Source organism: Bos taurus, chromosome 3 (genome assembly GCF_002263795.3).
Source record: "Bos taurus isolate L1 Dominette 01449 registration number 42190680 breed Hereford chromosome 3, ARS-UCD2.0, whole genome shotgun sequence".
NCBI classification, from domain to species: domain Eukaryota; kingdom Metazoa; phylum Chordata; class Mammalia; order Artiodactyla; family Bovidae; genus Bos; species Bos taurus.
Window position 1 is genome coordinate 75069738 of NC_037330.1, and position 26258 is coordinate 75095995.

The 26258-nt window shown below is 37.3% G+C and overlaps 1 protein-coding gene across 2 annotated transcripts in view; it reads right to left on the reverse strand.

Annotated features, from left to right (window-relative positions):
- Positions 1-26258, reverse strand: part of LRRC7 (leucine rich repeat containing 7) — a 613767-nt gene that overhangs the window by 38829 nt on the left and 548680 nt on the right. For both annotated transcript variants that reach the window (XM_059884769.1, NM_001192108.2), the window contains 2 exons: positions 24079-24300; positions 6732-6824 (listed from right to left, as the gene is read on the reverse strand). In XM_059884769.1, coding sequence (XP_059740752.1) covers positions 6732-6824; positions 24079-24300 — 315 coding nt within the window. The remainder of the gene's footprint in view (positions 1-6731; positions 6825-24078; positions 24301-26258) is intronic.

Below are 26258 nucleotides of genomic sequence, written 5' to 3' on the forward strand. Positions count from 1 at the left end.
TGGACTTCAATTTTATTGAAAAATATTTTACTGATTGTTAAAATATATCACAAAGTGATAGCAATCTCAATGCAAGTGTTTTTCTAAATATACCGTTGAATTAAAATGTCCCAATCAATGTTCTTATTTGAAATGGTTCTTTTAAATCACCTTATTTTTTCATATGTAAAATAGAATGATATTTTCTTAAAGAATCATGTCTGTGTTGTTATATTTTATTACATCCCTTTGCAAGCTAAAATCTTATATCTCTTCTTTATAATATAATGTCTTGATATTAAAATCATCGAATTGGCTAAAGGACACTGCCACAACTTCTTGAGTGAGTGCTAGTCACCCAGTTGTGTCCAACTCTTTGAGACCCTGTGGGCTGTAGCCCACCAGACTCCTCTCTCCATGGAATTCTCCAGGCAAGAATACTAGAGTGGGTTGCCATTTCCTCCTCCAGGGGATCTTCCTGACCCAGGGATCAAACTCAGGTCTCCCGCATTGCAGACAGATTCTTTACTGTCTGAGCCACCAGAGAAGCCTTGGAGCCTTCTTAAAAGACCTCATATAGGTGATCATACTTGTAGAATCCTATTAAAAGGAGATTGCGAAGACTGCATTTCTATTAATATTTCTGAATAGATTTAGCGTCTTTTCAACATATAAGACAAAGAACAAAATAGGCAAAAATGCATTTTTATTAAAAAAAAATTCTTGCTTTTAATGTCTTTAAACAACCAAATGGTATTCTAAACCTCAAACTGCAATGTGACTAAGATGCAGCTGGAATAACCAAGTAGTGCAATAATTTATGCTTGTTATTTGTTTTTAAAAATTCAGCTTTGTATAAAAATTACACATATTTATATTTTATCTGTTTCTTGCTCCTGAATGTTATTTTCACATAATTAATAGGTTCTCCACATTACTTTGCATTACATAATCACTCAAAGTAGAATTAAGGATGGAACAGACATATAAGTTATATTATAAAATTAATTTAGAAATATATAAATCATCTTTAGGGATTGTAAAAAATTAAGGAAATATTGCATGTAGTTTAATATTTATGTAGTAAATATAAATCATATGCTGTGTGGAGTTCTAGATAAATGTGTTTGCTATTCTTGATTTTTATATCCATGGAGAACACGTGACAGTAAATAGGTTTATGATACGTACTTTTTTCATAAGTCAAGAACAGATCTTTGTAACTTTTTGTTTGTGATCCACCAGTGTCATGAGACTGAACAAACCTGGAAAATTTTCTTGTATGTTTTCGAACTTGCTACTGCCAAGCATGCCTCTGAGTATTATTATCCCCAGTAAAGGTATTAAGGAAATGTTTTGGATTTGCACAACTAACTTTTCTTCTCTTCTTAATATTAATCATATAAAAAACTTTTATTTGATGCAGTGCCCATCTCCATACAGTTTTTTTCTAGGCTGGAAGGTGGTGTGTAAATAGGAGGGACCTATATCCAGTTGCAGGCCGTTTGGCATTTGGAATTGATCTTTTAAAATTTATGTCCAATTAAGTGCAGTAATTTATTCTGAAATTCCAGAACTTTAGAGTTTATTGGTGATTATAGAATCTTACAGTTGACATGCCTCTAATATTCTTCTTTGGCTTGGGATTTTACCTAAACCATGGGCAAATTAAGGCATTTAAGAAAGAACATGAATTGTTTCTTCTATCACTTCTGTCTACATGCAGATTGTCCAAATTCATGGAAATATAAGTAAGGTCTCCGGCATCTGCTGAGCATAAGTGTTTATGATAAAACTGTGGAGAATAAGTGATTCTTTGGTCTCAATATCCTAGTATGGGTAGTTCCTGCTATCATGTAATTTGAGGTTATGCATAATGTAGCTTCCATTTGATCCTGTTTCTAGGTAATTGTTCATGGGATTATTCAGTGCTATGCTTTTACAGCATATAGAGAAAGGGGCTGTCATCTCCTTTAATATCTTTAAAATCCAGAAGCTTCTTAGTCCATCCTCAAATGAAGCAAGGAGGGATATCAGTCCTTTGATGAGGAGCTATGTGAATGCAACATTAAAAATTTATTTTCGGAGTCTTGGACTGCCTTATGAAGTCACACAACACGATATCAATCATCCATTAATCCAATCTCTTCCCAACAATATCTCATGGAAACTGTATTGGTATCTTAAATTTTGCAATCATGATTTATTATTTTATGAACACTTAAATAGAGAAAGATTATTGTGGTTTGTTCCATTGGCACAATCTCCACTGTAATAATACCTTAGTCCAAAAGTTATACAAATATTTAGCAATCCAATGTGTACTGTATGCTGTACACATGTTTCTAATTATCTAAGTTCAATAGAGAAAATATGCTGACTTTCGAGGATTTGTTGACGCAAATATCTAGGCTATAACTAATTAGAGTGTTCTGTAACACCTTCAATATTAGATTACTATATTAGTCTCAACTCTACAGGGTATAAATTTGTCATGTGACTCTTCTGCTAAGTGGTATTTGCAGATAGAGGTGTGAATCACAGGGCTTATTAAGAGAAAAGGATTTGGAATCAGATCAACCTGGGTTCCAATCTTCTCTGCTACAGATCAGCTAAATGACCCTGGGCAACTTAATTAACCCCTCTGGGCCATTCCACAAAATGAGGAATAATAATATTCAACTAACACAAGTTGTTATGAAGATCAGATCAGTTCATGTATTTAAAGAGCCAAATATAGTGACTAACACATTATAGATACTCAATAAAAGTCTATATACTTTTATTATTATTATCAGATTTGTTACATCAAAATCTTTTATCTCTGTGGAGTATCTTGCCATCTTGATAGCAGTGCTCCTCTATAAGAATAAATCAGATAATGGCTCCATCCACCTCACTGGGAGGGCAAAGGCAAGCATTACATAAGGTCATTTTTATCTGGTTTTCTACAGTTTTCTCTTTTCAAGTATGTAAAAGCAGCTTTCACCTGGCAGTGAACCTAAAATAATGAACTCCATGATGAGTGAGGTGGGTTGTTCAACTGTGAGTAGTTGTTCTGTTCACCACTGTTCTAACAATGATATGAACTATAGGACTAATCATGCTCCATCCGTTTAATCCATGGACACCATGGTTGATTTAGACTACCTTGAGGTCTTTGAGAGGAGTTATATTCGCAAGACCAGATGCTGTTCTCAGCTCTCAAAGTCTGGTACAATACAGTCTTCATATCTGGCTTGATCCTCAATTCTCTCTAAAACCTCAGTTAACTTTTGAGCTGTAGCAAGAGTTTTTATGCAATATCTAAATTGGAACAGAATCTAAATTGGAACTTCTGACAGACTGAACAACACAACTCACTTTCGCCCCAGGTCCATCCTCTCAGCCCTTTGGATGACTACTTCATGCTTTTCCTACCTGGCTGTATACCATGTAATCAGTTTGGTGCTATTTCACTTTGGTCATTGGCATTTGGCTGAAACAGTGGTTCCTAGTAATTGTAATAAAGAGAATGGAACAATTCCATTGGCTGCTTTAGTACAGAAAGTCTTCAATGACTGTCAGACATTCAGATATCTTGGATACTTAGAATTTTGAGTGACATTATAAAACACTTGAACATTCATAAATAGTAAGTAAAATTCTACAGTGTGCTTGAAAGACCATTTTAAATCCATGACCTGTTTATTAAAAGAGTTGTTTTTCAGTCACTAAGTTGTGTCCGACTCTTTGTGACTGCATGGACTGTAGCCCGCCAAGCTCCTCTGTCCATGGGCTTTTTCAGGCAAGAATACTGGAGTGGGTTGCCATTTCCTTCTCCAGGGGATCTTCCCAACCCAGAGATTGAACCCACATCTCTTATGTCTCCTGCATTAGCACGTGTTTTCTTTATCCCTGAGACACTAGGGAAGCTCTTATTGGAAGAGGGTATATATATTATATTAAAGTTTAAGCTTTTTCCTAACTTTACTAGAACTCCTTATAAAGAAAGCATCAACCTCTGATCCGGTTACTATCTGCTGACTTAAAACATTGGTTGAATTTGGTTCTCTTCACCTCTCCTCACAGCTGTAAATTAACCAGTTTATGATAAAACTTGTTCTTCAACATTGGAGAGAAGACTTTTATTTTGTCTGTGCCACATGGCTTGTGGGATCTTATTGTCCTGCCCAGAAATTGAACCCAGGGCCACAGCAGTGAAAGTGCCAAGTCCTAACCACTGGAGCTCCAGGAACCTCTCAAGAAGAGTATTTTTAAGCTTGATTTTCATTTTGTTGCTGTTTGATACTTTTAGGTTTTAGGCACTGGGTTGTACACTAAATTTTATGCAACCACTACAGGAATGGAGCATGGGGGATAAAGAAATGCAACTGAATTTCTTTGAGATTAATCCCTTTCCTTGTGAGAGGATTAAACTCTTATAGAAATTGTCCAGAGCTAGTGTCTTTAGATCTCCTCAACACTTTTTACTGAGTATTTACCATATGATTGATGTGGTCAATAAATTGAAAGCAATCTGAGAATCTTCTGTAGATTTGGAACTACAGAAGAAATTAAAATTAATTAATTTTTAATTAATCTGATCAATTTGCAGTAATGGAGACTTTTCAGATTTTAAATGTTTTAGAAAGTAATCAGGCAAAGAAAGTGCTTTTGAGGGGAAATCTTTCAATGGATAGATTATATTAGATCATAGAAATAATTCAGTCTCACTAGAGTTATTAAAATATTATAAATGAGAAATTAAATTAATAGTTACAAAGTGTTCATATTTCCTCATAGAGGAAGAATCACAGGCAATGATTTGAAAGCCTCACATCTACTGTCCCCTTCAGTTGAAAATAAAAGCAAAACAGTAACAGCATTCTGACAAGGCTTCCCTGGTGGCTCAGAGGTTAAAGCGTCTGCCTGCAATGAAGGAGACCTGGGTTTGATCCCTGGGTCAGGAAGATCCCCTGGAGAAGGAAATGGCAACCCACTCCAGTATTCTTGCCTGGAGAATCCCATGGACGGAGGAACCTGGTGGGCTACAGTCCATTGAGTTGCCAAGAGTTGGACACGACTGAGTGACTTCACTAATTGAAAAATATCTAGTACCCTGTGCTTTCCAAAAATATGGTGGAAAAGTGTACACGCTGGTGAGAAAGGAGAGGAAAATGAATTTTGAATTTAAACTGTCTTATGAATGATAAGGTTGTTAACTTTTCATTGAAAGAGCTTATGGAGGAGACGTAAAACCAGAGAGAAAAAGAGAGGCCAAGATGAATCAGACAGCGATTTGAGGCTTTTAAAAATATCATATGTTTCTCATGATTTTGCATTTTCATGCTTTTTGTCTTAAGATACATTAATAACTTATTAAAATTCAGTAAACACTTGGTCCTACTAAGTCACAAATATTTAAATTCTACTTAATCAATGATTATCTTCAACATCATTTCAAAAAGGAAATGCAGCAGTTATTTATACACAAACATTTTAAACTGGAATTCCCCTTTTATATAGGCTGCTTGATACACATTCCTTATATGGGAATATCTGTTCCAATCACTCAATCAAAGAAATTCTTGTTTATGGACACTGGGGATTTCTTTCCCTTCCATCCTAATATAATATGTACAGTAAGAATAATTCTTCCTCTTGGTCCAAACTCTTCTTCTTCTTCAAAAAGAAAAAGAAGAAGGGCATAATGGATGGTAGGAAACAAAAAGAGTGGGAGAAGTGGAGGAAAATAAGGGATTAAAGGCTATGGAAATCTCCAGAGTAGGGGCATACACCTTTTTTCAGAAATAGGTTTTTTTGATCAGAAACTGATGTGTGGGTTACCTTTATAAGAGTGGCACATTGCAAAGGTCTGCACCAGCATGTGATTCAGAAGTAAGTCAAGACCCTGTGGAGGTTTTACTTATATGTAATTTCTGTCTTTCTTCATCACCCAAAGTTTTATGATGTCGCTTAATGCAGTTAAATTTGATGAGGTCAAAAGCAGACAGTTTCAATATCATCAAATTATAATTGCTAATTGTTTAAGAAGCTGAGAGTATTAAAACACTGATGGCAGAGGGCAGATTATGCAGCCCAGGGTACATTTTTTAATAAAAATGTCAAGTGTTCTTCAGTGGGATCAGACAGGCCAAATGTGAGCATGAGCAGCATGGTGGATATCTGGCAATGGTTGAGGTTAGAGTCGGGGGAGGAGGTGAAACTTTACCCATGGTTTGGCAAACGGGGGTGAGCATGAGAGGAGGACCCGATCCCTCTGCCATGGCTAACTGATGTTCTCACAAGATATCTCTTTTCTCTGGTCTTTTAGTTCTACAATCCTATCAGTGAAATACTTTACAAATATGATGGATTAAATATAAAGATGTCCATTTACTGCCCTCCTGTTGAATCAGTATTTATTCATTCTGTTACTATGAGAAAACATTTTCTCAAATAAGTGATTTACAACTTTTGGAAACAAATTGTTAAAAATTACCTGTGTAGATACAATGGTGAACAGAACAAAAAGTAAAAAACAAAGAACTTCCTTTTCAAAAGGATACTTAAATTTATTTCTTCTTATTCGTAGGATTTGTCAATCACTGCAGGGAATTCTTTTTTCTCCTTGCTGAGAAAGTTTCTAACTGGTTTCATAGTTAGCTAGCTTATTAAAGCACAGTAAAATCGCAAAATTTTAAAAATCTTTTTTGATACAGTACAGTGTTTTACTAATTAAAATTGTCAATAAGAAATTCACTTCTTACCTTGTCAGAAGGTTTAAATGGATTTCCTTGTCCACTAATTCCACCACTGATACTAAATCCAAGGCCAGGATTCTTTTCTATTCTCACACAAAACTATGTAAAAAAAGATAAAAAAAAAGTAATCAAATACATGTAAAGCTAAATATCTTCAAATAATTGTATCCTACTAGAAAAGATTCACATTTCACTTAAGTTCTCAGGGTTAGCTTGGGACACAAAAGGCAGTATAAACTCTGACAAAATAGTATTTCTCTGGTGGTGATGTTCAGTTGCTAAGTCATGTCTGACTCTTTGTGGGCCAATGAACTGCAGCACATCAGGCTCTTCTGTCCTCCACTATCTCTTGGAGTTTGCTCAAATTCATGTCCATTGTGTTGGTGATACTGTCTAACCATCTCATCCTCTGTTGTCCCCTTCTCCTTTTGCCTTCAATCTTTCCCAGCATCAGGGTCTTTTCCAGGCAGTTGGCTCTTCACATCAGGTGGCCAAAGTATTGGAGTTTCAGCTTCAGCAACAGTGTTTCTATAGGCATCAACTATGATAGGAATTAACTTAAAATTACCTGAGCAAGCAGACATGAGTAAGTGTTCATTCATTACTATGTGCAGGACTAAATTTTGATTAGCAGTTTGTAAAACTTAAAAATCTTTTAACAATAACAATTGCATTATTTTAACTATCTACTTTAAATGCACATATATTCTGACTAATTAGAAAGAGCTGTGTGACTAAGTGAAAGAAATTTTGCAAATGTAGGGTAAGGGAAAAGATGGCTATGTAATTTAAATTAGTTGCTATTGTTTTCTAGGAGAGTGGAACAATTCATCTCCTGGGTAGATAATTCTATTGTTTAGATACAGCAGGGCTTTAATTTGAGAAAGGGGTGAAGTTTTAGCCACAGTTTGAGTGAAGGCGAAAGAAAAGAGAAAAGAAAGACTCTGGAAACAGTTCAGGGTTTTGACAGCAGCTCCTGAAGAGACAGTTAACAGGTCTTAAAGGAAAGAGGAAAAGACTGAAAAAAGAAGGAGATAGAAAATATGGAGGAATTGTTTGTGATAGAGAAGAGTCAGTAAATATTTAGGACTGTGAAGGCTAATATTCTAGTATTCTGTGCTCTGCTACCTCCCGAAGCCCCACATCATAAATGAGATCTGTTAAACCTCAGAGCCCTATGCTTTCCAAGAAATGATGGCATTAGAAGTAGGTCCAGCTTGGGGTAAGGAGGTAGTAAAGCTAACAGCCATTATAAAAGTTGATGCAAAGATGCAGATCAAGAATTCAGTGGAAGCTACATCAGTGCCAACACTGAGCTAGAGCAGGGGTCCCCAACCTCCGGGATCTAATGCTTGATGATCTGAGGTGTAACTGATCGATAATAATGGAAATAAGAAGCACAATAAAAGTAATGCACTTAAATCATGCTTAAGTCATCTTGCCCCACCTCCACCCTGTCTATGGAAAAACTGGCTTCCACATAACCGGTTCCTGGTGTCAAAAAGATTGAGGACCACTGCCCCAGAGAAACTATAAAAAACCTAGGAATTCTTGATGATTCAGAGCTGGGGATGTGTGTGGGGGTCTGTGAGAAAATGCTAGTTTTCCATCTGAAGTGGAACAGGGTGACCCCAGATGACTGAAAGACTTGGGAACCCCAGAGGTAGCATATAATTTGATTACATAATGGGAAAAAAACTTTTATAACTTTAATGTACTGAACAAGGACTGAAACTAGGATGAAGTAAGTATTACCAGAGATTAGCAGGCAAAAGGTTAATAAAGAGTTAAGAAAAAAAAAATTTAAAAATACATTAGAATATATTTTGTATTTATATAAATACATACTGGAAGGGCTTCCCTGGTGGCTCAGTGGTGAAGAATCTGCCTTCAGTGCAGGAGACTGCCTGCAATGCAGGTGACGCAGGTTTGATTCCTGGCTTGGGAAGATCCCCTGGAGAAGGAAATGGCAACCCACTCCAATATTCTTGCCTGGGAGATCCCATGGACAGAGGAGTCTGGTGGGCTACAGTCCATGGGGTTGCGAAAGAGTAGGAGAAGGCAATGGCACCCAACTCCAGTACTCTTGCCTGGAAAGTCCCATGGACAGAGGAGCCTGATAGGCTGCAGTCCATGGGGTCGAAAAGAGTCAGACACGACTGAGCGACTTCACTTTCACTTTTCACTTTCGTGCATTGGAGAGGGAAATGGCAACCCACTCCAATGTTCTTGCCTGGAGAATCCCAGGGACAGGGGAGCCTGGTGGGCTGCCGTCTATGGGGTCACACAGAGTCAGACACGACTGAAGCAACTTAGCAGCAGCAGGACACGACTTAGCTATTGAACCACAACCTCCATCATACTGGAAATGTTCTTTAAGATGATTTGAAACATCAGCTTAATGTTTTCTCCAGCAACACTTCTTAGCCTATTAATTTGCTTACAGGCAAATGCAAATGCCCAAAATGTTCTCTACATCTTTATTTTTAAGGTACATTTAATCCTTACCTCTTAGACAGTTCAAGGCAAACTTGAGTCCTATTCCTGACTTAATTAGCATATATTGTGAGTTGATGGGAACTGGATCAATTTGTTCCCATCAAGTCTCATTAAATGGGAACTGGCCATTTAATGAGATTATCCTTAATTCACTGTCATATTCTTTAATAGTAAATACAATGGTTAACTATTATATGCAGCACAAGAACAAAAACCTATTCACTAATGTGATTTTTATGGTGAAGTCATTAATGAACAGTTTCTAAATGATGAGTAACTGCAATTATCATAAGTACTCTATGTTTTATTTTAAAGATACGTTTAATTAAAACTTTTACTTTAGTTGATCTAGATTTGTTAAAACTAGTTATCATATGGTGGTAGAAACTACGATTTTGAATAGTTTTGTATTTAAATGGCTCACTGTCTATGAACATGAACATATAACAGCTTGATGTAGCTTGAAGGAATATTTGAAATTTATTCAACATACCATTTCACCTAGTAGTCCTTTTTTGTTATTTGTCATTAATTAGAAAATGAGAAGAAAGGAACTAAACATGACTTACATATTTTACCTTTATATTTTCCAGTATATCTGTGCATTTCCAATTAAATTATTTAAAATTGGGGTTGTATTTTTCTAATGTGAAAATTTTATATTTTACAATGTAATATGTGGAAGGTATGCACACTTCCAGCTTTCTCCAGACCACTATAAAAACTGAAAGGAAACATATGCAACAGATTTTATTTACAAAGTAAACTGCTGAGAACACTTTTCAGCTATTCTCCTGTAGTGACTATATCTATTTTATAATATTGTCAATCTGGAAAGAACTAAAAATCTAAGGAAAATAAATTTCATATGTGCCAGGTATATGAAGAACTGCTTCAATATATTTTTTAAATAATAGAAATAATAAAGATGACACTGTGGTTTTATAAATGTGACAAACAGCCATACATTCTGATCTCAAGCCAGACTCCTCTTGGGCATGCTATGCTATGGTTAATAGATTGTGTTGTGGCTGTTGTGTCCCATAAAGCATGTCAGAGACAGTACTCATCTCACATATAAGGAGTTCCACCTGTCTGGTAAGGCCCAAAGGGGCCATGAAATGTAAGAGCAGAGAATACTTCAAGGAGCAGTCTGAAAGTAAAGAAGTTTAGCCAAGAGGAAATGCGGTGTTCTAGCAAAAGGTCAGATGTAGGAGGCTAATAAATAGCTTATTTAGTGAAAATCAGCTTTTCTATTTTCTATCAAGTTACTGATATCAATGAGTGAAATTTCTGACTTAAGATATTGGCAACAGTTTGGCAATAAATGGTGCATTTGCTTCTTGTGGAGTCTGCTTCTATCATTTGACTACTTGGTAATTCTGGTTTATATTGATCTTATTCCAATTAAAATACTGGGTCATGGAGAAGCCAGTGACAAAATGGATTATTATGTAGCAGTGAGGCTCTGTGAATCATAATCTATAATCTCTGGAATCCAGTGATCTGATTCGGTCTTGCAGTGCTCTAAAACCTAGTAACAAGAATAAAGGAAATTGTTGCACCTTGTGTGTTTATATACATGAACAACATGTGTGTGTACATGCACATGCATGGATGTGTGTGAGGTGTAATTCAAGATTAGAGAGTTGCGTTACAGAAAGATACCTGGTGATGCTGTAGTTAACTTGCTTACTGTGCTTTGTTCTAGAGACCATTCCCTTTGCTAGCAGTGTGTATTTATGAAGCTTTCAGTGGATACCTGCTGTTTTTGCTGCTCAAGAGCCATTCATTCTTTGTCTGGCAGCTATCATCTCCAATTCTCTTTGAAAACCACTCACTTCTCTATTCTTAGTCTCTATTCTTTCAGTGAATAATGTTATCTAGACCTAAAACAAAGCACAGTATCTCCTAAAAATATCATTATAGGATGGGCAGGTAACCTGATCAAATAGGAGAAATGAGAAGCCTACTGGGATTTTCAGGAAAGAGAATCTTGCTCTATCTTGCTAGTTTTAAGTCTGAGAGGGTTTGAAGCTCTTGAGCTATTTTTCTACCAATAAAGAAATAAAAAAGAGTGGCTAGGCCCTTCACTGTACAGCAGAAACTGGGCATTCTTTCTTGATTGGCTCCTCTTCTGTTCATGACCTTTAAATGATAGAGTGATTCAGTGCTCAGACTTTGACCCTCTTCTCTTTTGTATCCATACACACTTGGATGGCATCATCAACTGAACGGACAAGAGTCAGCAAACTTCAGGAGATAGTGAAGAACAGGGAAGCCTGGAGTGCTGCAGTCCATGGGGTTGCAGAGTCAGACACAACTGAGTGACTGAACAACAACACACACTTATATGGTTTCATTCAGCTCCAGGATGGATGACTCCAAATTTTAAAAATATCTCTAGCCCTGGCCTCTCCTCTGTACTTCAGATGTTTATATTCAGTTACCCACTTGTTGATATCTCAATCTGAATGTCCAGTGAATTTCTGAAACTTGTTGTTTAGTTGTTAAGTCGTATCTGACTCTTTTTCAATCCCATGGACTGTAGGGCACCAGGCTCTTCTGTCTTTGGTGGTTTAGTCGTTAAGTCATGTCTGACTCTTGTGACCCCATGGACTGTAGCCTGCCAGGGCTCCTTTATCCATGGGATTCTCCAAGCAAGCATGCTAGAGTGGATTGCCATTTCCTTTTCCAGGGGCTCTTCCTGACCCAGGAATCAAGCCCAGGTCTCCTGCACTGCAGGCAGTTTCTTTACTGACTGAGCTACAAGGATTCTTAAATTTAGCATGGTCAAAAGAAACATTGTAAAGCAACTATACCCCCCAAAAAGAACAAAGAAATCTGGGTCAGAGAACCCACTCTTGAGTGAAACATCTTAATGGAAAAAAAAAAGGAAAGTGTGGAAAGAGGAAAACAGTAGAATAGTGACAGCCAAGTGAAGATATTTAAAGAAAGAGGTCAAGCCACATGCTGAGAGATGGTGATGGGGATCTGACTATGGGACTTGACAGAAGTAGAGAGAATGCTTCGTGGTACTGCAATTAAGCTTGAAATTAAATTTGCTGCTACTTTTACTTTTAGTACCTGGTATTATGGGTTATTATATAACAGGGCTTGTGTGATAAAGAATTCTAAACAATTATATAAAATCTACATAAAACTCTGCATTTCCAGAATTTCTAAGAAGCCTAGGTAATAGACTCAAGAAAGTATAATAATTAGAAAATATATAAATATTTAAGAACAATTACTATTTTTGATCCTTCTGTTTTCATTATTTTTTTCTGTTGTGAATTAGAGATGCAAGTCCAACTAAATTGCTCATTAACTCTTTTGAAGAAACATCCTAATAGAAAGATTGATGAATAGGGGCTTTCCTGGTGGCTCAGGGATAAAGAATCCAACTGCCAGTTCAGGAGACATTGATTCCTGATCCGGGAGGATACTGCATGTCTCAGAGAAATTAAGCCCGGGCACCACAACTATTGAGCTCCTGCTCTAGAGCCCAGGAACCACAACTACTGAGCCCACGTGCAGCAACTACTGAAGCCTGTGCTCTGCAGCAAGAGAAACCACTGCAACGAGAAACCTGCGCACTGCAGCTGGAGAGTAGCCCCTGCTCCTCACAGCTTAGAGAAAAACCCACACAGCAATGAAGACCCAGCACAGCCAAAAATAGATAAATAAATAAAAGTATTTTTTTAAAAAAGAGAAATTGATGAATAAAATCCTTCTAGTAGCATTTTCTAGATTTTCAGGAAAAAAATTGCCAACTCTGTATGTTTCTAGAAAATAGAAACTCATTTTTTTTAGTATGTAAATGAATTTAAAAGGTTATTCACTTCATTTCCTTCATTTTGCACTTACGGAAACCAAGACCATACATATACTTAGTGGAACACTGAGAGAGGCCTTCTGATTCCTACTACAGTGTTTACTGAATGCCACTATCTATAATAACTGCATAAAATTCTTAAGTCAATTTGTAGAATTGGTTGTGATGAGTTAGACATTATTTGTGTCGCACTATGATTTGTAATTTCAGAATTGCAGTACTAACGTTGCTGCTGCTGCTGCTAAGTCACTTCAGTCGTGTCCGACTCTGTGAGACTCCATAGACGGCAGCCCACCAGGTTCCCCTGTCCCTGGGATTCTCCAGGCAAGAACACTGGAGTGGTTACTGAAGAATAAAATTCTATGAGGAAAATAGGAATTAATAGCTGTATTTTAAGTGGAACAGGATGAGGTATGGGATGTCCTTGAAATCATTGGAGTAAATAATATACATTAAAACCATCTTAATATCTGTTTTCTATAATTTTTATTTAATTATTGCCTTTTAATTTAAAAATTCATAAATAAAACCCCAAAATATTTCCAAGTTTTTCTTCTTATATTAAACTATTAAGCATTCAGAATAATGGTTTTTTCTTTACTTGGTCCTGATAGATGAAAGCCTCACTTGGAAATCCTGTGAGCCCGTCAGGCAGCTGATCAGAGTATCTAAAGAAATGTCTGAAATCATGTCTTAGCCAATTGCTTCATGAATTATTATATGTTCCACATATTATTAAGTATTAAAAGTGATTTCTTCCGGGGTACACTACAGCATCTCCTTCAGGGAGGGTTTCTGAGCTTTGTTTTTTTTTGTCCTTGAATATGATGGATGGGAACTGCTTTGTATAACTCATAGAGCTTATTCTAATATAATTCTAATGTAATGTTACAAGTCCTCTTTCAGGCACAAACTTTAGTTTGAATGTATACTCCTGGTAGGAGACAGCTCTGCAGCTCTGGCCATCCTGATGTATTAGGTTCATTAGCAGGTATATCCTCTTTCTTGTCTGGGGCAGACAGAAACTCTAGAGTGTAGTTTTTTATATTTTTATTCTTCCAGTGTGAGCTTACTCTTGACCCCTGTGTTTGGCCATAATGTGGTACACTCATGAAATTGGATTTTAATTCTAGCTCTGCTTCTTCAAATCTTAGGCTTCTAGTCAATAAAACAGGCACTGCTCTATCCATCACATTATTGGTTGATGAAATCAGTTAATATATGAAAGGATTTTGAAACATTTGAAGCATCAGGCTGTTTTTCTTTCCTATTTATGCTTTGGAGTCTATGTGTTCTATATATACAAATATGCTTTGCCTTAGAAGGAAATGCAACCCACTCCAGTATTCTTGCTTGGAGAATTCCATGGATAGAGGAGCCTGGCAGGCTATAGTCCATGGGGTTGCAAAGAGTCGGACATAACTGTGTGACTAACACTTCACTTATACATTTGCAAAAGAGAAAAAGTTTATTTCAGTTTCTTTTAAAAATATTCAACAAGTTATGTATGAATTGTGTATGCTTCGAAATAGTGTTAATAACAATATGTTATTCAACTGGTAAATTGTTGAGCTGTAGAATATCTCAAGTATTACTTCTCAGCCTTAGCTACACAATAGAATCACCTGGCGAGTTTCAAAAATTCCTATCACTCAGCTCACATTCAGACTAATGAAATCAGTTTCTTTGGGAATGAGGTTGGGACATTAGTGTTTTTCAAAGCTCCTGAACAACCTCCCTCCAGAAGTATGGAGGTCCTTGAAAAAACTCAAATAGAACTATCATATGTGTGTTAGTCACTCAGTGCTGTCCGAGTCTTTGTGACCTCATGGACTGTAGTCTACCAGGCTCCTCTGTCCATGGAGTCTCCAGGCAAGAATACTGGAGTGGGTTGCTATTCCCTTCTCCAGGGGATCTTCCCAATCCAGGGATCAAACCCAGGTTTCCAGCATTACAGGCAGATTCTTTTACCATCTGAGCCACCAGGGAAGCCTAGAACTATCATATGATCTAGCAATTCCACTCCGGGGCCTATATCCAGGAAAAATGAAAACACTAATTCAGAAAGATGCATGAACTGCTATCTTCACAGAAACACTATTTACCATATCCAAGACTTGGAAATGACCCAAGTGCCCATCAACAGACAAATGGATAAAGAAGATGTAGTATATATACACAATGTAAAAGGCCATATAAAAGGATAGAATTTTGCTATTTGCAACAAAATGAATGGGCTTAGAGGGCATTATGCTAAACGAAATAAGTGAGATAGATAAATACTGTAGGATATCACTGACATGTGGAATCTAAAAAATAATACAAATGAATATATATGCAACACAAAAACAGACTCATAGACATAGGAAACAAACTTGTGGTTACCAAAGGGAAGAGGCGAGGGGGTAAAGATAAATTAGGGGTGTGGGATTGACAGAAACAAACCATCATGTATAAAATAAATAAACAACAAAGACACATTATATAGTATGGGAAATTATAGCCAATATCTTACAATAACTTATAATGAAAAATAATCTGCAAAAATACTGAATCACTATGCTGTATACCTGAGACTAAAATAATATTGTTAATCAACTATACCTCAATAAAAAAGTTGAGAAGATTCTAAAGTACAGCTGAGGTTGAGAAAAACTGATATAAAGTATTATTATTTTACTGAGAAGAAGAGGATAAGGTAAATAGCCACTTGCACTGGGAAACAAAGGGAGGAGCTGAGAAAATGGATATGATGGCTAAGAGTTTTCATGTGGAATGGGAAGGAGTGAAGTCTTCACTCTGTTTTTCTTCACTCATTGTTTAATACAATTCTATGATTCTCTATTATATGTGTCAATAATCAAAATAGTTTATGCATTATAATCCCTTATTTTTTTAAATTATTGTTTGTTGAAACAATTGCTTTACTATGTTGTGTAGTTTCTACTGTACAGCAAAGTGGATCAGCCATGCGTATACATATATCCCTTTCCTTTGGGATTTCCTTCCCATTCACATCATTACAATGCATTATATAGAGTTCCCTGTGCTGTAGAGTTGTTCTCGTTAGCTCTTTATTTTATACATAGTATCAATAGTACATATATATCAATCCCAATCTCCCAATTCCTTCCACCTTTCTTTTCCCTCTTGATATCTATTTATTTATTCTCTACCTCTGTCTCTATCTCTTCTTTGAAAATAAGGTCATCTATATCATTTTTATAGATTCCAACCTAAATATCCACCAACAGAGGAATGGATAAAGATGTGTTACATATATACAATGGAATATTTATTACTCAGCCATAAAAAAGAGCAAAATTGGGTCATTTATATAATCCCTTTTCTAAGTAGAGTTCCCTGATAATGCACTTCAAGTGACATGCACACGAGTTTGTTGAAGGTAATTTGTTAAAAAAGATATCCATTATTATACATCAGATTTCTAGTTTACAGAAACTAATACCTTGAATCTGGATAGTACTTTATGCTTTAAAAAATCACTTTCATATATTTTATGTTAATTATAGAGTTGAAAACAGACTTTCTACTTAATTTCTATGAAAAATGAATATGTAAAAATAAGTGTATTAAATTAGAATTCTTAGATATTTTGCCTTGTCTTATTGTGAAGGGTAGTTTGAAACTTGACATAGTTTCATCATTCAGGAGGAAAATCAAAGTTTACTAAGTGCTTCTTTAAGGTTAAAAAAAGTTAAGTGTGCTGGCTAGCTACAAAGTGACATTCATTTAAATCCATTCAATATCATTGGTAGCAGAATTTATTATGTATTTTCAGGGGTATATGGAACTCACTTTAATCATATTAGAAACTCATTAGCTCTTTAGGCCACACTAAGGGATACAGAGGTAAATTTTTATTGATAATAAACTTTCCATTTGTTGAGTATTTTTGCTTTTTAAAGCATTGGACATGTTCATGTAAGTTCCAGTCAGTACCTATTCCATCTACATAAAGTAACAGGCAAATTTGGCCTTGGAGTACAGAATGAAGCAGGGCAAAAGCTAATAGAGTTCTGCCAAGAGAACGCACTGGTAATAGCAAAGACCCTCTTCCAACAACACAGGAAAAGACTCTACACATGGACATCACCAGATGGTCGACACCGAAATCAGATTGATTATATTCTTTGCAACCAAAGATGGAGAAGCTCTATATAGTCAGCAAAAACAAGACTGGGAGCTGACTGTGGCTCAGATCATGAACTTCTTATCCAAATTCAGACTGAAATTGAAGGAAGTGGAGAAAACCACTAGACCATTCAGGTATGACCTAAATCAAATCCCTTATGACAATACAGTGGAAGTGAGAAATAGACTTAAGGGACTAAATCTGATGGACAGAGTGCCTGATGAACTATGGATGGAGGTTCGTGACATTGTACAGGGGACAGGAATCATGACCATCTCCAAGAAAAAGAAATGCAAAAAAGCAAAATGGCTGTCTAAGGAAGCTGTACAAATAGCTGTGAAAAGAAGGGAAGGGAAAAGCAAAGGAGAAAAGGAAAGATATACCCAATTGAATGCAGAGTTCCAAAGAAAAGCAAGGAGAGATAAGAAAGCCTTTCTCAGTGATCAATGCAAAGAAATAGAGGAAAATAACAGAATGGGAAAGACTAGAGATCTCTTCAAGAAAATTAGAGATACCAAGGGAACATTTCATGCAAAGATGGGCTCGATAAAGGACAGAAATGGTAGGGACCTAACAGAAGCAGAAGATATTAAGAAGAGGTGGCAAGAATACACAGAAGAACTGTACAAAAAAGATCTTAATGACCCAGATAATCACGATGGTGTGATCACTCACCTAGAGCCAGACATACTGGAATGTGAAGTCAAGTGGGCCTTAGGAAGCATTACTATGAACAAAGCTAGTGGAGGTGTTGGAATTCCAGTTGAGCTCTTTCAAATCCTGAAAGATGATGCTGTGAAAGTGCTGCACTCAATATGACAGCAAATTTGGAAAACTCAGCAGTGGTCACAGGACTGGAAAAGGTCAGTTTTCATTCCAATCCCAAAGAAAGGCAATGCCAAAGAATGCTCAAAATACCGCACAATTGCACTCATCTCACATGCTAGTAAAGTAATGCTCAAAATTCTCCAAGCCAGGCTTCAGCAATACGTGTACCGTGAACTTCCAGATGTTCAAGCTGGATTTAGAAAAGGCAGAGAAACCAGAGATCAAATTGCCAACATCCACTGGATCATTGAAAAAGCAAGGGAGTTCCAGAAAAACATCTATTTCTGCTTTATTGACTATGCCAAAGCCTTTGACTGTGTGGATCACAATAAACTGTGGAAAATGCTGAAGGAGATAGGAATACCAGACCACCTGACCTGCTTCTTGAAAAACCTGTATGCAGGTCAGGAAGCAACAGTTAGAACTGGACATGGAACAACAGACTGGTTCCAAATAGGAAAAGGAGTATGTCAAGGCTGTATATTGTCACCCTGCTTATTTAACTTATATGCAGAGTACATTATGAGAAACGCTGGGCTGGAGGAAGCAGAAGCTGGAATCAAGATTTCTGTGAGAAATATCAATAACCTCAATATGCTGATGACACTACCCTTATGGCAGAAAGTGAAGAAGAACCTAAGAACCTCTTGGTGAAAGTGAAAGTGGAGAGTGAAAAAGTTGGCTTAAACTTTTTGGCTTCAACATTCAGAAAACTAGGATCATGGCATCCTCCCATTACTTCATGGCAATAGATGGGGAAAGAGTGGAAACAATGTCAGACTTTATTTTTTGGGGCTCCTAAATCACTGCAGATGGTGATTGCAGCCATGAAATTAAAAGACACTTACTCCTTGGAAGGAAAGTTATGACCAACCTAGATAGCATATTCAAAAGCAGAGACATTACTTTGCCAACAAAGGTCCATCTAGTCAAGGCTATGATTTTTCCAGTGGTCATGTATGGATGCAAGAGTTGGACTATTAATAAAGCTGAGTGCAGAAGAATTGATGCTTTTGAACTGTGGTGTTGGAGAAGACTCTTGAGAGTCCCTTGGACTGCAAGGAGATCCAACCAGTCCATCCTAAAGGAGATCAGTCCTGGGTGTTCATTGGAAGGACAAATGTTGAAGCTGAAACTCCAATACTTTGGCCACCTGATGTGAAGAACTGACTCATTGGAAAAGACCCTGATGCTGAGAAAGATTGAGGGCTGGAGGAGAAGAGGACGACAGAGGATGAGATGGCTGGATGGCATCACCAACTCAATTGACGTGGGTTTGGGTGGACTCCAGGAGTTGCTGATGGAGAGGGAGGCCTGGCATGCTGCGATTCATGGGGTCGCAAAGAGCTGGACACAACTGTGTGACTGAACTGAACTTAAAGCAGTTCTAAAACTCTGAACTGTAGTTGAAACAGGTTCTATTAATATTATTTGACGGAAGGGGACACTGAGGCCACAGCAAGTATCTGATTCATATGGTTAATTTAATAGTAAAACTGACACACAGAGCTTGGGTTCTGGGTTAGACAGCCCTGGGTTAAAATTTCAGCTTGACCACTTATACCTCTTACAAATTATTTTCTTTGTGCCCTGGTCTTCATTTATAAAAAGTAGTAAGATTATTGTGAGGACTAAGTGCAAGAGTATATGTAATCAGGACAAGCTATATAATTAGTGTGGCCTGATGCAAAATGAAAACATGAGACTCCTTGTTTAATGATTATTAAGAATTACAAGTTAGTGACAGCAGAGCATTAAACCAAGTGCAGGGCCCATCCAAGTGCAGGACTTGGTGCAGCTCTACAGATCACACATCCTGAAGCCAGGCCTGTGTGCAAGGTACCTGGTATATATAGCACAGATACACTATATGTAATATAAACGGCATGCTGCTGCTGCTGCTAAGTCGCTTCAGTCGTGTCTGACTCTGTGCGACCCCACAGACGGCAGCCCACTAGGCTCTTCTGTTCCTGGGATTCTCCAGGCAAGAATACTGTAGGCACTTAATATATGGCAACTGTTGTCCCTTCTTTTCCTATTTTCATTCAGACTTCTCTTCCCTGAATTAAAAAAAAAATGTAGATTCATTGTAATTGGTTGTGTCATTTATACCTATAGCATTCCAATAAGTGATTACTTTTAAAAAAAAGTTTTTATTTATTCATTTATTTATGGCTGTGCTGGGTTTACGTTGTTTTGTGTGGGCTTCCTATAGTTGTGGCTAGCAGGGTCATTCTTCACTGCAGCGGCTTCTCTTGGGCAGCACCGGCTCTAGGTGTGTGGGCCTCAGGATTTGTGGCTCACAGGCTTAGTTGCTCTGCAGCATGAGCAATCTTCCCAGACCAGGGATCGAGCCCATGTCCCCTGCATTGGCAGGTGGGTGATTATTAAGAATTAGAATCTTAATGAAGAATTATAATTAAGCATTATCCACTGCTACACCAGGGATATCCCAAGTGATTATTTTGTAAAAGTAAAAATCTCCAAACTTTATTAGAAATTACTATGCTTTATTATGCTATACCTAGCATATCTATTGGTACTATTTTTATGATGTCTCCTTGCACTTAAAAATTATGAATGACTTAGGTTTTTTCTATACAGTACTTGATCAAATTTTACACTGTTGCTGTAATCACTTAAGAAAACTGTTTTACTGGTCTTTTTAATGCACCACTAGAAATGTCTTATGAAGACACAGTATTTTGATTTATATGTCTAAAACCCATGTTAGAAATTGTCAGTTACTTCCTGGGTCTTTGCACTTCAATCACTGCTCTATAATTTTCATGTGAAACTATACAGAATCTTAAATGTTTTAAATATTCTCCTCCATTTTTTCTTGCTAAATACGGAAAACGTCTTGCTTTTAACGCATACGCACATATATTAGAGAGGTCTGAGTTTTCAAAAGAAAAATGACTTAGGAATGTAAAGAATACATAAAGTATTCTTATTATAAGAGTGAATTATATAATCTCCTCAGCCTCTTTTTGTTTGTTTTCTACCTGTATAGGGAGGTTGGTACTGATAATCATTAAGCAGCATCTAGTATTTTAATTCTTAAAATCTTATATTTCTATTTCTTTTGTTTCCAATTTCTTTAGTGCCAAACTTATTTTGCATGTGCCTGTGTATGTGTAAAATTGAATCATTTGACTGTCCCCAAAACTTTTTGAGTGTTGTTGGTGGGTGGTAATGTTCTCATTTTATAAGGAGAAAAACAGAACCTCATGAAAAAGTTAAAGACTTGGCCAGAATCACACACTTTAGTAAAAGGTACCATTAAACTCAAACTCCAAATTCTGAGACCTATTCCTAGTATTCTAGCATTCTTTGAATGCTATAGCACAGGAGTCCCCAGCCCCCGGGCCATGGATTGGTGCTGGCCCGTGGCCCACTGGGAACTGGGCTGCACAGCAGGAGGTGAGTGGCAGATGAACGAGTGAAGCTTCATCTGTATTTTCAACCACTCCCCGTTGCTCACGTTTCCACCTGAGCTCCGTCTTCTGTCAGATCAGCTTTGGCATTAGATTCTCACAGGAGTGTGCACTCTACTGTGCTCAAATCATCCCCAAACCATCCCCCCACCCAGGTCTGTGGAAAAATTGTCTTCCATGAAACCAATCCCTGGTGCCAAAAAGATTGGGGACCCCTTGTAGAGCTGAATGAAGAAGTGGAGAGGTTAGAAAAAGGCAGATATGAAAAAAACAGTGTAGTAGTTGGTGATGTGCTGGAAAATGTTTAAGAGCTGGCTGAGAGAAGGTCAGGGCCCTGGTTTGTAGTGTTTGCTGATTTCCCTAGTGTAATTATCCTCACAATTTCAATTTACCAGTGTGATGTCACTGAAGGTGGAGTTGGGAAGAGATGCACATTGTAATGAGCCAGGATGACTATGTGTCAGCCTGCCACTGCTCCTGCTGCCAAGTCACTTCAGTCGTGTCCGACTCTGTGCGACCCCATGGACTGCAGCCTACCAGGCTTCTCCGTCCATGGGATTCTCCAGGCAAGAACACTGGAGTGGGTTGCTGGTAGTGGATAATTATTAGTCTGCATCATAAAAAATGTTTTGAGAAACTGTCTCTGGATTTGTAACTCAGGGAAAGGCGGGGCATCGTTTGGGGACTAGTACTATTTGTTTAAAGTCTCCTTAGACTTCCTCATGTTCATTCCAAAGTTTTTATCTCAGCATTCCAAACCATTTCAGCCTGAAACCAAGGCAGAAAAAAACCTGGGAATTTAAAAAGTAATTACATTTAAGTACTTTCCTTAATGTAAACATTGAATGTTTAAGTTTTCACCTCCCAAATTGAAAGACATCTCATGTTTTTAGAGCTGCAAAACACTTTCAATGACTATAAATGCATTCTTTATGATGTTTTAAATTTAATAACTATGTGAATTAAAACAGTAATCCTCTCATTAAGTCAAGCTATACAATTTATGTATGTTTGGAGTAATAACGCTAAAAGGCCTTTAAATTTAGAATGTTCAGAATAACTGCATGCTAATACTAACCCTTGGAGAAGGAGATGGTAATCCACTCCAGTATTCTTGCCTGAAAAACCCCATGGACAAAGGAGCCTGGTGGTCCATGGGGTCGCAAAAGAGTCAGACAGGACTTAGCAATTAAACAACAAATAACAATACTAACCCTATCACTAAAAGTAGGTGAAACAGAAGGCATTGATCTCAGTGGATTTAAATGTGCTGATTGTGGGAGAAAGAACTTTTGTAATAACTTATTTTATTAATTATGCCTGCTAACAACAGGAATAATTAAATCAGAGAATTAGATTGAAGTTATAGTATTTGTAGTGAAGAGGATATGAACAATTTTTAACCTAAGATGCCTGTGGTAAAGCATAATTTAAAACTTTATTAACTTTTAAAAATCTCTAGAGAATTAGAAAACCTCAACTCATTACCTGATTAAAGACATCTGTCTGCTTTATTTTACCTTAAATCTAACACTTGGCCTAGATCAAGGCAAGATAGGAAGAAAATTATCATAAAAAACCCATGATTCTGAGAATGATTAATATATAATCTCAGGTTCAAGAAGGGTATTAGGAAACACAGGAGATTTCTAGAGCAGCTGGGATCCAAATAATAAATGACTGTTAATAGCATAAAGGAAAAAGCTGGAGAATGAAGATAATCTTATTTGATATGTTTAGAAAATGAGAAGGGTGATTTGTGAAGCTTTGAGTAAGCAATAATAAAGTGAAACCTTTACAAACCATATTAAGGGGTTAGTGAAGTCAGTAGGAGCTTTGCCTTATTATCTGCAGAATGAAATAAGGGAAATTAATTTTCTGAGAGTATTAAGATCTTCTTGTCTTACTTTCTAAGCTTAATATGACTCAAAAGATGAGAGCCTATTCAATGTTCAAGGAAGAAAATAAGATTTTACAATGGAAAACCAAATCCTAATTTTAGGTAGGTCAGAAGAGCAGCAATTTTTTTTTTTTTTTTAACTACATGGTATTTATCAATAGCTTTTGGAGCATTTCGGGAATGTTTCCCTCATAACTGCTTTATCATTTTGATCATAGCAAAGATTTATCTCTGTGTTATTCAACAATTAGAAGACAAAACCTAAAAAAAAAATTCCCATAAATAGAAGGGAATATACAGTTTACTTTATACACTGTTAATTTCACCAAAGCCTTGGTTAATACACCTAATTCACTGAAGCACTTTGTAACATTCAAAAGCTGTGCTGAAAAGCTAAATCAGAGTTGAGAGTAGGTAGAAGAAGGTGCAGGATAAACCAGAAAAACTATCCCAATTCATCAATTTTTCTCTATGTGAAATGGGCATTTTAACCAACCATCAATTACTATATGTTGTAGATCTTAACCACTGAAAATGACAGTAAAATCGCTACAAAGAGGGCTTCAATCCATTCAACATGGTGACGCATGAACGTGTCTCAAGCTACATTAATGAGGAAAGGCAAACCACGGACTGCTGGGACTTACCCAAACATTTCCTAGAAATTCATCAGTTATAAGAAGTCCTCTCACCTGCTCTGGATATCCATCCATACTCCTTTGCCCTTTAGTTTGAATTAAGCACCGTCCGGGCTGAGGTCCCCGAGTGGCCTGTGAAGAGGGGATCTGAATGGGCAATGGCGACTGAAATTGCTGGATGGTCACTTTGTTGACATTTCCCTCGTACGGCTGCTGCTCCCGACTACGATGCTGAAGGCTTTGGGAGCCCATCAAGGTCTGGATGTGGCTGCCTGCCTGTGGAGAAGATAATCTGTCAGAAGATTTGTGGTGTTGAAAGGATGTCATTAAAGTAGGGGGGAAAAAAGAGCACAGAGTCAGTAAAGTGGCATCATTTGGGCTTTCAGCCATGGCAGGAAAGGATAATGAAAAACCAGTAAGGGTCTGCCTTCTGTGGTCTGTGAAAATGTTAATATCAGAGCAAGGTCACATTAAATACATTCGTAGTCATCTGATGGCTTATCAAAGGTGATTTTAACCCCCATTTTAAGGGAACAAAGTTCAGTCTGAAAAATTTCAAGAAGAAAAAGTCACAACTTAAAAAATAAAGAGGTGAACCATCTGGCATTTCATTTTGAATAATGGCAGGGAGAGAAATGTAATATGTGAAACACTGGGGGAAATGATAGAAACTAATTCCTAATTCTGAAGCAAAAGAATTGAATTCCATATTTGTCTTTATGCCACACATATGTATAGGAAGCTTGTTTTGGTGAGTATAATCGATATTTATTAATTTTTTCTATTATTAAAACAAGAATACTTTTTTGGGAATCTTTAAATTCCATTAAAATTAATCACGTGGATTTCTTGTGTCTAGCCTGTAGAGGCACTAGTTGTGCAAGTGAAGTGAAAGTCGCTCAGTCCTGTCGATTCTTTGTGAGCCCATGGACCAAATAGTCCATGGAATTCTCCAGGCCAGAATACTGGAGTGGGTAGCTGTTTTCTTCTCCAGGGGATCTTCCCAACCCAGGGACTGAACCAAGGTCTCTCGCATTGCAGGCGGATTCTTTACCAGCTGAGCCACGGGGGAAGCCCAGTTATGCAAAGGTCTTTAAAATGAGCTCTGCATGCAGATCTTGACATGAGCTTTCAGAGATTCATCAGTACCCCATTTAAAGCAATAGCGATCATTTATCAATCCATGTGTGGTTGCTTCCCTGGTAGCTCAGCTGGTAAAGAATCCACCTGCAATTCAAGAGACCCCAGTTCGATTCCTGGGTTGGAAAGATCCACTGGAGAAGGGATAGGTTACCTACTCCAGTATTCTTGGGCTTCCCTGGTAGCTTAGCTGGTAAAGAATCTGCCTGAAAAATGCGGGAGTCCTGTTTCGATCCCTGGGTTGGGAAGATCCCCTGGAGATAGGAATGGCTACCCACTCCAGTATTCTGGCCTGGAGAATACCAAGGCCTGTATAGGCCTTGGGGTCGCAAAGAGTTGGGAGACTGAGCAACTTTAACAAGCGTAGTTGCTAGAGGAGAAAGGGCATGGAAAAGTTTGGTCTCCAATCTTTACACGAAACAATATCTAATCCAGTTTTTGTTCACTCCATTTTCTCACCTTCACTCTAGCATGGGTTTCTTGAGTCATTCTACTTGACATCTTTCCTTCCAAGAAGGCAGTTCTGTTTGTGAGTTGATAACCAGAACATGCCTTTTATTGACTGATTGATTGATTTGGCTGTACCAGGCATCTTGTGGGGACCTTAGTTCCCCAACCAGGAATCGAACCCATGCCCCCTGCAATGGAAGGGCAGAGTCCTAACCACTGGACCATCAGCAAAGTCCCCTACAACATGCCTTTTAAAATTAAGTATGGTTTAATGTGGAGGTCTAACTTGGGAAATGAATGCTCATCCTTAATACTTTTGAAACTATATTTTAATGTTGTGCTTGGTACTACACCTTCATTATGAAAGGATCTGAGGGATTACTTTCTGAATTCATTATCTTTCTTATTGATGTTTTAAGGGTAGGCAATTTGGAATTTAAAAGTAAGAATTTAAAACTAAGAATTCATTAGTTATAAAAGTTTGTGAATTTTCCTGACTAATCAAGATTTTTGATTACTATGAAAAAGTCAGATTGGAGGAACAAGGAAAATTTATTTAACAAGTATTCAAGGAAAAGATGACTTCATTAAAGTTCTTAAAGAAGAACTACATAAGGGATATAAGGAGATGACAGTGATCATTG